The following is an 11,704-nucleotide window of genomic DNA, read 5'->3' on the forward strand; positions in this document are numbered from 1 at the left end:
AGCAGTGTTAAAACAGAGACTCGTTAGAGAAGATTTGGTTGCCGTTCAGACCATTCAGCAGAGGTTTAAGGTGCAAAATCAATGTTTTAGGTCATGTATACGTTTTACTAAGTATATTTATGTGTAATTTATTTATATGATACTTATTCTATTTTCTTCTTCTCATGCTTTTTGACCCCCCCACCCCCCCAATTTCCTTTTTTCCATGGTATTACTTTCAGATAGGCTAAAAGGCCCTTGTTTTATTACTGTGGATGTTGTTTTTTTGGTTTGTTTTTATGTCACCTGGCAATGGTGCAATATTATAGTTGGGTACGGCGCAATTCCTGAGTCGGGGCTAATACCATGTAGGAGTTGGGCTTTGTATAATTGTTCATGATGTAAGGATTTTCTGTGTATAGGATAGTATAATTTGGTCGCAGTGCTAGCAACAGTTGCAGTGGGGAGGTATTGAGTTCCTGTGGGATCCCATTTATTTATAGTGGATTTGTTACTAAAGTAACCCATAAGCCTCCTGTTGGTGTGATTTAATAGTTTTTTCTCAGGTGATTGCTACAGTGCTGGCATATTGCACCATTAGAAGGCATTGGTGTGAACTGTTAATACTTTGTGCAAATAAGGTTTTTTTCTTTTAATGGTCTAGTATTATTACAAATATTTTAAATGATAAACCCCTATATGTATTTGCTGATTCTGGCTTCTTGGCCTGTTCCTTCTGAACTCATCCTGTGTGATTTTAATTAACAGTTGTATGAGTAGTAGGCCGTAGTGGCTACAGTTTTTTTGATCACTGAGAGAACAGAAGATCCACTGTGCATCCTCAAAGACAGGACGACTGTGCTCTAAGTTTTGTTAAGTCTGGACTTTTAGTCACCTCTTATTTGTTGTTTTTTTGTTTTTCTTTACCCATCTGTAAACATGCTTAGTGACATGTGAGTCAGCCCTAAGTGGCTAATCCAGGAACTCCAGTGGCTTAATTTTTTTAATGCCAATTGGGGTGCTTCATAACCAAACAATATATTTTTTCAGTAACCACACCAAAGTAGTTTTTGTGGGCAAACCTATCCCCACAGAGTGAGTGTTTGAGTGAATTGTCTCAGGAACTTTCAGGAACTTGTATATGCATTATCTCAAACAGTATTTAAACACACACCCACTATATCTGTGTAGCTGAATTATTTTGCTTTGCTTTTCTCTGCTTTTAGCATGAAACACAAATACAGAACAGAAACTGTCTCAAACTGTATGTCCTCTGAATGAAGGAGTGGTTGCTGCCAAATTGCAATATTATATGATGGCAAGTGTACGCAGAAAATAAAAATGACACTTAAATCTCATGCTGCTGGCTAAAATGTGGTAATCCAGCAGCCATAAACTAGTGGTTTAACTAAGTGTTAAGCTACTAGTTTAAACTAGCTTAAACTTATTAGCCATAAATTAGTGTCTAAAAACACTAGAAACACAAATTACCAAGCTGTATCTATCCAAAGTACTGGATTATTACTTATTATAAACGTATTTGCTGAACTCCAGCGCTTCAAACCACCTTAAAAAGTAAAGTAGAAGGGGGCGGGAATAATATTAATTATGCCATTTTAGGTCCGGTAGGTGTGTCCCAGGAGATGAAACACACACAGAGATCAGCGCTTGTGTTTGTCTGTGAGCTAGTTCTTCCACTCTCACACAAAACATCCTCCTGTCTCTGCAGGACGCCCCTGAGTGTGTGAGAGAGACAGTGTGTCCAACTTTCTGTGCTAGAGCTGTAATTAATTTCATGAAGAACAAGCCTCATTAAATTTCTCGTCTTCATCTCACCGGAAAGAAAACATGACAGACACAAATACCAACATGCGGCTGAAACTGCCGATCACCTGCTTCATCCTGGAGATCATCCTCATCATCCTCTTTGGGGTGCTGGTGGAGTATGACAAAGAGACAGACGCAAAGAAGTGGCACAATTCGAGCCACAGTGAATATGACAACGATTTCTACTACCGCTACCCAAGTGAGTGTTCTGTAGATATGGAAAGGAAAGTTTGTACATTACTCCTACTTAATATAACGTTATTTTTGCACATAGCATATTACAGATGAGTGTAAACCAAAAAACTAAATAATAATGTAATAATAGTAAGCTTGCCTCTGCCTTGTTCTTAAGGCTATCGGCAATTTATTTCAAAGTTTCAAAGGCCGATATATGTTAAAGTGGTTCTCTTTGTTGCCTGTTGTTTTGAGACTTGGCCTCACTGTGCACTTATTTTAGGACTGTTGCGTAATTCATCATTGCATGCAACTATTTTTTCAACAAAACACAAATGTTCTCTTCTGCATTAAAGGAGAAAAATCTGCTGAATTGCATTTCACCAGCTCTCTTTTCTCTAATTGGATGAGTCCTATTCATTATGAGTGAACATTTCATGGAAAGGTCTTCCAGTCCACTGCTGTCGCATGCAGGCAAAAACATTGTCCCCGCTATTTGTTAACTTTGTGATTTAAGTTGCCTGGTAGTGGCAAAAACAACAACAACAACAACAAAAAAAAAACTTTTATAGGGGCACTCATTGGATACATAAAAGTATAGATTTGTGGTCAGTTTTAAGTAATAACTTGAAATGATTGTATTTCCACTCTTATTACATTTCATTTTATTTACGCTTAATCAACATGAAACCATAATAAAGGACACATTTTGCTTATCACAAGAGGACAATATATAGAACTTCCAGGCAGCAATTATATTTTTTTAGCCGAACCTAAAATGAAATGTTGTAGACTTAATAATGGAAAATAGGCGTTTTGTTTCTTTGATTTACATTGGTAAACTTAACCCTGAAGTTCTTGGAAGTTCTAGCTTAGCAGTTGGGCATGTCTGTTAAGATGGGGCTTTGTGTTATGCTGGGCGTGTGTTAACAAATCAGACAGCATTCTGCGAAGAGAATCTGGGGAAATGAATTCCCTCTTCTTTACAAGCCACCTCCCACCTGCAGGCAGCTAACTTGGGTGTTGAGCCTGCCCTGCCCTATTAGTAAGTCACCTTTCAGAACCTACTGCAGCAGAATTAGGTTACATGTGACTTCAAAACTGAATTACAGGAACTAATAAAGCCACAAGGTCAGCAATATTTTTTTACGTAGTTATTACATGACCCTCTAGTTTTTTAAATAAAAAAAAAAATCCTACAAACTCATCACATTTCTATCAGCAACATCTGTTCTTTGCACTGAGAGATACACCTTTATTAGTACCACACGTGGGAAATGTGTTTGGTGAGCTAAACTAATAACTTGACTGTTATGAGTTGGTTATCATAGTCACTGCATTTTGACACATCATTCAATGTGAAATGTCGCAGGACAAAATGAAACATTACAAACTGTACTTTTAACAAAGCTTTGACCAAATAACAACGATTTTCTTCAGCTCTGCCTCAAACAGTACAGGACGTAATAGATTATTTGAAATTCATAAAATAAGAAAAATAAGCAGAGACAAAAGATTCATAGTGGTGTATGGAAGTCTTTAACCTGACACCCCCAATATCCTGGGAGATGGAAGAAAACTTCACCTGTGTGTATGCAAAACCTACATTGTCTACCCTTATTTCATTCTTAGGAAAAAATGTACAGTAAACATAGAAGTTTACACTGTACAAAGCCTGTGTTTTACTGGACTGTCCTCCAGAAAGACAAACACACAGGTCACAACTTATAGTTAAAATGAAGACCTAATGTGGACTTTCTCTGAAATATGTTCTTATGAAAACCAGTGAGATATAAGTTTCACTGAAAAAACACTTGCATGGGTAGGTTTGGAAAAAAACAGAAATGATCTAACTGAGGAACTATAGTTGAGAACTGTGCCATTGAACAAACTCTTGTGCAATAGTTTACCTGAAGGTGAACAAAGCCAGTAAATAATGAAAGAGGTAATCGTTCAGTGGTCTAAAGGTTACAAGTTGATACCCTATACTGCGGACAAACATTTTTTGTATAAATGTACTATAAAGTGTGTACATTCTGTCTCTGTTGACCCTAAATCAACTAAGCATATTTTATTTGTCATTAAGCAATATAGATACTTTTACTGTAATAGCTTTAATGCTTTTACTGTTTTTTTGTTTTCTTTTTTTTTTAACCAAAGTAGAAATAAATAAATGAGAGACAATATTAGTGTCTTGAATTCAATGCAATGTGGAAACATGCAAATAAGCTGTGTTATATAGTTATTACAAAAGGTTAAGCGGAAGCAAAATATTAGAATCTTACTCAACCCAGTGAAGCGTATTATTGCTTTTACTGTATGGCGTCAACTAGGAACTACTGAGAACTGCATCTGGGCCAAAACAGCAATCAAGACAACACCTCTGCATGGTCCTGCCAGTTAACCATTACCACAGTGACAGCAGGCAAAGCACAGTGCAATTTTGTGTTTGGGAATATCAGACAAATAGATAAACATAAATGGAAACACCCAGGTGCAAGTTCAGAGAGTTCAGATTCATATGCTCTCTTGTCACAAAAGCTAGTCTTTTACACAATACAAGTGATAAAGTGATGATCCAAGAATCAGTAGGATGTTTCACCATACTGAAGCATGTCACAGCTTAACCTGATGTTCCAGTTAACCAAAGCTTATGTAAGTAGCCATTCAGTTTGTGTTTTTTTCTAGACTACAAAGCCCTCGAGTCATAGTGTCGCTGGCAATGATTGAGTGAGTTTGTTGAGAGTAGCTATTGAGGAAAACATTCCAGACCAATCCAAGCGAGTGATATCCTCCCTGAAGTGCTGTTGGAATTCCTCTGGCCAATAAAAATTAATTGTAGTTTGATTAAAAAAAAAACATGAGGGGAAAATGTTTTAAATACCATAGATACTTCATTATTTCATCTTTTTGTTTCTCAGTTTTTTACTCTTTTCATCCATATGCTCTACTTTTGCAGGTTTCCAGGATGTACACGTAATGATCTTCATTGGTTTCGGTTTCCTCATGACTTTCCTCCAGCGTTATGGCTTCAGCAGTGTTGGTTTCAATTTCCTGATTGCAGCTTTAGCCTTACAGTGGGCCACACTTATGCAGGGTTTCTTCCATGGTATGCATGGAGGCAAAATCCACGTTGGAGTGGAGAGGTATGTGGACAACCATGCATATATGAATGTGCACGCAAACACATACAGAATATGCAAAATACATAGGATAAGTCTTGTTTTTTCTTGACACTTAATCCTCTTAATTACAATCATAAACACGAGTGCAAACAATTTAACCCGTGCAAATACATATACAAACAAATCATTTTCATTTGTTATTCTAGAGCTAGTCTTGATTTCCGCATGTGAGACTGGCACATTGTGTACTTATATAAAATAATGGCAATAAAGGTCTTATTTTAGCCTTTTCTTATGACAAGGGGGGCAGAATATTCTTTCTCAAAACTATAGGAGTGGCTAACTACTTTTGCAGTGTTAATGCCTCATGGTTAAGCAATTCCTAGAAATATTGTTCACCTTCACTATGTGACCAGTTGCATATCCTGCATTTAAAGCAGCCTGAATACATCTTTGGTTACCTGGAGGTAGTAAACTGTCAATACTCTTATCACTTGATGAATGCAAAAAAACCAAAACAAAACAAAAAATTGGTATTCACTCTAGGTAGCAAGAGTAGTTTTGAGTATGAACATACTGAAAAGGTTTTCTAAATGCTGAGAAAAAATGGAGTGCTACAAAATATGTCACATCATGCAAATTACAAAATTAATCTGTGGATTAGTAAAGATGAATTGTATTTTGTTATGTTGTCTTTGTGCTGTGAAGTTTATGTTTCTGAAATTAATTTTTTGAATGAATTCAATTGTTTGTTTGTTTTTTGTCTTTTTACATTTTTGTTTCTTTCAGTATGATCAATGCTGATTTCTGCACCGGCTCTGTGCTGATCTCATTTGGAGCTGTTCTGGGTAAAACAAGTCCAGTCCAGTTGCTTGTTATGGCTGTGTTTGAGGTCACACTGTTTGCAGTCAATGAGTTCATCCTGCTGAGCCTTCTTGGAGTAAGTTACTGTATAAAGATATTCATATTATGAAAACATTAACTACATAATTAAAGACTGGGACTGAAGACTTTGGCCTAAAATGCACAATGCATATCTGAATTGTCACCTATTTTCATCATTGTTACTCCTGGCCTGTTCCAGACCAGAGACGCTGGTGGCTCCATGACCATTCACACATTTGGAGCCTACTTTGGCCTGATGGTGACTCGAGTCTTGTACCGACCCAACCTGGACAAGAGCAAACACAAGAACAGCTCAGTCTACCACTCTGATATGTTTGCTATGATCGGTAAACACCTGCAATTACTTCTGTGAAAAACAAATATTAAATGTTCCTTATTGTATCTATAGTTGTCTCATTTAAGAGTAACTCTTTGGTCACTTGTGCTGCCAGGTGCTTGCTAGGTGCTATTATCATGAACTGTCTGTAATCACCCAAATAAAAACACAGGAAAACACAGGAAAACAGGAACAGTTATATTTTGAGTAGTTTCAAAGTGTATATTTCAATCAAAACTACTGTAGTGATGAAATATTAAAATGTTGTCTTTTCTGTACTGGTTCTACATAGGTACTCTCTACCTGTGGATGTTCTGGCCCAGCTTTAACTCTGCCATCACTGAGCATGGAGACGATCAGCATCGTACAGCATTGAACACCTACTACTCCCTGGCAGCCTGCACTCTGTCTACTTATGCCATGTCTGCCCTCACAGCTCATGATGGCAAACTGGACATGGTGAGGATACAAAATTATAATTTATGATTTGAATTGTAGCTTCAAAAAGCAATTCACCTTAACTCTTTACCGTTTGAAAGCCTAATAGGAGTATACCTTGAAGCTTATTTCTAAACTGTCATATTTCAGGCCTCCTTGTGGAACAAAGATGTGGAACTGAGATTGCATTAGAAGTTAGTCTGGGTGGTCTCTGCCTATGCAGCTACCCTTAGTAAAACCCAGAAAGAAGTGTAGTTTTTATTTTTTATTTTATTTTATTGATCCATACTGAGGTGTAAAACTTATTATAATGGTTCAGGGGAGGTTGTCAAATGTCTTCTTTATGGGGTAAAGGTTTAAGAATAAAAAATATAATTAAAAATATTCTTAACAGAGGTCAGAGGGAGTGCACAATCAGTATTAACACAGTGAAGGGAGGGTGTGGTCAAGACAAAGTAATGAAAGAACTAGGTTTTTTCCTCCTGTCAGCAATGTCAAAGTCAGCTGATCCGGGTCACGACAGAGTCACTTGTGATAAAAACTGACAAACGTGTCAGCTGACGGTACACTCCCTCCTCAAAGATGACACTGTCAGTTAGTCACATGTGCTTGTTGTCAAGCCCATCTGTTAACATAAGAAGTCAAGACGAGACATTCCTGTGCTGATTTGAATCAAACCAAAGAGGGAAATATAAACAGCTCGTAAAATTGACAAAGGGGACAGACGTGCCACACAACCTGCTGATAGTAAAGACAAACCAGTCACCGGAAGGAATCAGCTTGTCTGTAATATCTTCCACCTATTTACTAGCACGTGGTGCAAAACCAGTTTGCTAGAGAAAGATGAATTATCTTACAGTTCTTGGTGCTCACATCTGATGGTCTCATCTGTTCATTTATTATTTTGTAGGTCTCTTCTACAGATATTAAAATCCTTACATTCTGCAGAACTGTAGGTGCTGAAAGCAAGATAATAAAGCATGCGTTTCATGAAAAGAGAGTAAAACGGGATTATTTAAGTCATATTTGTGGTACATAACACAGGACCAGAGGTGGAAAAAGTACAGACTTTCTCTACATAAGTAGAAATACAGATACCTGGGTTAAAAAATACTCCAATAAAGTAAAGTATTGAAGCAACTTAAGTAAAAGTGAAAAAGTACAGGCTATGAAATGTACTTAAATAAGAAATTAAAAGTAAAAAAAAAAAAAAAAATTCTTTAACTTTCCATTACAAAGGTAACCGAATACATAAACTATTCAAATTTAAAAGTTGGAAGTCCAAAATTAATATATTTTCTAAATCAGTTTGACCACAGGATTTGCTTTGTAATTTTAAAGATGCATTATTAAAAGTCCATCTGTCACTATTTTAGGTCCACATTCAAAACGCTGCCCTGGCCGGTGGAGTGGCAGCAGGAACAGCTGGAGAAATGATGCTGACTCCTTTTGGCTCCATGATTGTCGGTTTCGTGGCTGGTATCATCTCTGTTCTGGGCTACAAATACCTCTCAGTAAGGATGATTCAGTTTTCATGTTTAATAAATCAGATAAGGAACTGTGATGTACTTGTGGAAGGGAAAGGAACAAAAACTGGTTGCTAAAACACACAATTTTGGTGAATCTTTCAAAAATATGTATGTGCTAATTTATGTTTTCAGGTTATTAAAAAGTGGGGTTAAAAAACACTAAAATGAATTCATTTTTACTGAAAATATTATTAACTTGAATGGGCTGTGGATAGATGATGTTATTTAGCAACAGTTTCATCCACAAAACAAACACTGCCACATAATCCTCTCATTTTGTTTTCTCTCCATCAGCCCATCCTGGAGAGCAAGCTGAAGATCCAAGACACCTGTGGGGTTCACAACCTACACGGTATGCCCGGTGTTATGGGCGCTATTGTGGGAGCAGTCACTGCTTCTCTAGCTACCACGGAGATTTATGGCGACGGGTAAAAATTTATTTTTGTATTTGTTTGAAAAAAGAAAAAGGTGTAAGGTCAAATATTATGTTGACCTTTCCCCCCGCAAAAAAATATTGTAATGAAAGATAAGGGAGAACATAAATAACAATACAGAATGTTGATTTAAAGGAACACAGCAACATATAATTTTTTACTTCTACTAGTATAGAAAAAAAAGGAGCACTACCAATAAACATCTTGAAGCGATCTGAGTTGAGAGCATATGGCAAAGAACTCGAGTGAAAATAGAATTTGAAACATAATTTTGTAAGAACAAATACAAAACGAATATGTACTTTAGCATATGTTCTAAGTTATGAACTGTCAAGACCAGGATATAAAAGAACATTAAAAATATTTGATTTAAAATGTTATATATAAAAAATGTAATCATATATACATATTAATCATTCTTTTGATGATTTACAAATCAGAAATTATCATGCAGAAAACTTAAGGCTTTCTTCAACCTGCTCCTCTCATTGTTGGGGGTTGCAATGGGGTGGAAATATTTTGGATGTGGAGGTGTGCGATTTTGAGAGTGAAAAATCCATCCAGCCATTCTATAAATTAAATGTGAGCTTACTTGATGTTTTTCCTCTGTGCGAATTTCAGTATGGAAGACGTGTTCCCTGACGTGGCAGATAATACGAGAAGCGCATCTTCCCAAGGCGGGATTCAGGCCATCTCCCTTGCTGTCACTTTAGGCATGGCCCTGGTGGGAGGGCTTCTTGTTGGTAGGTTCACACCCCTCCTTTAGTTTTTTTTTTGATTTAACACACTTTTAAAGTACCTGATACAAAACATAAAATACAATCTACTGGACTTTTGTGACCTGTGAGTTACCAGATCAGTAAAAAACCAAAAATGTTATGTAAACGATATCTCAAGATTTATAATTTAATGGTCAGCAGAAACCCAAAACCTTGCTTTCAACTTATATCTTAATAACTTCTTAAAAATCTTAATTAAGAAAAAAAAGATTAATTACAAATAATCTTTTGTTTAGGTTTCATTATGAAGCTGCCCATCTATGGAGCTCCTTCTGACGCCTCGTGTTTTGAGGATAGCATCTACTGGGAAGTAAGTTCAAAGAAACTTTTAGACACTTCTAAACTCTGTATTTGTCCACAGCCAAAGAAACACTGCAACTATACTATAGGCTACGTGGAGTTTAAGATTCAGACTTCCCTGCTCTAAAACAGACCAGTGCCTAATTTTGCCACAAGATGGGAGTGTTTCACCAACAATCAGATGTCAAAGACTGTCATACGCTCATAGCTAGTAAAGCTGTTGAACCACCAGGTGGAGCAAATTCAACACTACAATTTATGATCAGCCTGGTTTATTACACAGAATCTGATTACTTTGGGCTGACGTCATTTAGATTTTTGTTGCCCTTGGTGCTTTTGAGTTTGTGTTTATGAATATTTGAATGACCACACGTTTAAAAGAAATACATTTGTTCCATTTTTTGCAATCTGTCTGACATTTAGATACAGTGAACCAGTAGACAATTAATACCATTAAACCAAGAAGCAGCTACTAATGAGTGCCTTGAATCGTGACATAGTGGGAAATGGAAGGATGTTTGAGACCAGTTGATATCGTAAGTCTGGAAACTCAATAATCTCCTGCTATCTGTCAGGTACCTGGGGACGAGGGAAGTCATGAGGCCCAGTTGACCACTGTGAGGACAGAAGAGTTTGCAAAGCCAGAGGAGACTGAGAAGCTCAACTAGACACAAAAAGACACAGAAAGACAGAACCAGGCACACACACACTGTGAGATTATAGCAACCTAGACCCTTCTAAGAAAATATATAAAGCTACCTATATTGTACTAATGTTAATGTAAATTTGCCAAAATGTGCTGTTTTAGAAGCCTTTACAATTTTATTCACATCTTTGCTTTTCAAAATGAAAAAATCCCCAAAAAACTGAAACTAAAAAGAACATAAGTGTCCATTTAATATGTTCTAGACAGTTTCAACCACTAGATGTCGATCTAGAGCTCCATCACTCTGCTACTGGCCTGCGGAAAGGCTGCATTTCCAAATGAGGTGTCCATTTGATGAAAGGTGCTTTGTAATTGTTTCCTAAAGCAAGGTATTGTTACAAAATACAAGTTTTACAGACAATTCAAACCAAAGACGTACATCTAATAAAAAATACCTTCAGAACATTACATATTACAAATATTATTCTTCAGCCAATATGTTGTTTTTTATAGTTATGCACATCTATTTGGTTAGTATGACACACATTTTAACATTTACGAGACTGACCTAAGGAAGGTTACATCTGAAGTTAAATAATTTTGAAAGACAATATCGTAATATTTTTGGCAAAATAAATATTTCAAATGTGCATTGTGTCTCATTTAATATTTATGACTAAGTGGGTGCACTTTTTTGTTGATGGGGTCAGAAACAATAGGAATAAAAACAAATTACATTCAGTTATTGATCATCATAATCAAAAAATGGCCATCAGAATGAAACATAGAAAGGTCTGGCTCTCTTTAGCCTCTTTAGTAATTTTATAGAATATGGTAAGAAGGCAAGGAGCTTTGTAATCAAGTCTCTGCTTATTATGATGAAGGCCAGTCATCATTAGTTCTTTTGTCTTGAAGGCTTAATGACTGCGTAGCAATAATGACAGAATGGGTTAATGCTTTCAATTCATATGGGATTTGTCTCTCACAAGTAATTTACACAGTTTCTCTTTCAAGGATGAAACAACCAAAGAAAGCAGGTGTCCTCACAAGAAATGGTGTCCTCAGTGCCTCTGTATGAGAGGTGCTTAATGCCAATAAAAAGAAGTACAGAAGCGCTATCAAAAACAAAACATGTGTGCACACTTTGTTTTATTGTTGGCAGCTACAAAGACTTGACAGGATTTGCATCGTGATGAAGAACTTTTAAAAAAGGACACATACTGTAATAACTTATTCCCTTGCATCTGCCCC

The 11,704-nt window shown here is 36.6% G+C and overlaps 1 protein-coding gene across 1 annotated transcript; it reads left to right on the forward strand.

The window, feature by feature from the left end:
* Positions 1 to 1,654: 1,654 nt before the first annotated feature.
* Positions 1,655 to 11,081, forward strand: rhbg (Rh family B glycoprotein). Its single transcript, XM_063486686.1, has 10 exons — positions 1,655 to 2,005; positions 4,940 to 5,126; positions 5,895 to 6,045; positions 6,190 to 6,337; positions 6,620 to 6,786; positions 8,142 to 8,279; positions 8,589 to 8,722; positions 9,350 to 9,471; positions 9,744 to 9,817; positions 10,383 to 11,081. Exons 1-10 carry the CDS (start codon positions 1,828 to 1,830, stop codon positions 10,473 to 10,475), a joined length of 1,392 nt encoding a protein of 463 aa, XP_063342756.1. The 5' UTR covers positions 1,655 to 1,827; the 3' UTR covers positions 10,476 to 11,081.
* Positions 11,082 to 11,704: the final 623 nt, after the last annotated feature.

The sequence above is a fragment of the Pelmatolapia mariae genome, linkage group LG10_11, assembly GCF_036321145.2.
Source record: "Pelmatolapia mariae isolate MD_Pm_ZW linkage group LG10_11, Pm_UMD_F_2, whole genome shotgun sequence".
NCBI lineage: Eukaryota > Metazoa > Chordata > Actinopteri > Cichliformes > Cichlidae > Pelmatolapia > Pelmatolapia mariae.

Coding starts and splice junctions, on each gene's coding strand:
- rhbg (XM_063486686.1), top strand. CDS start 1,828: ATGACAGACACAAATACCAACATGCGGCTGAAACTGCCGATCACCTGC. Junction 5,127..5,894: donor ATCCACGTTGGAGTGGAGAG/GTATGTGGACAA, acceptor TGTTTCTTTCAG/TATGATCAATGCTGATTTCT. Junction 9,472..9,743: donor GGTGGGAGGGCTTCTTGTTG/GTAGGTTCACAC, acceptor TCTTTTGTTTAG/GTTTCATTATGAAGCTGCCC.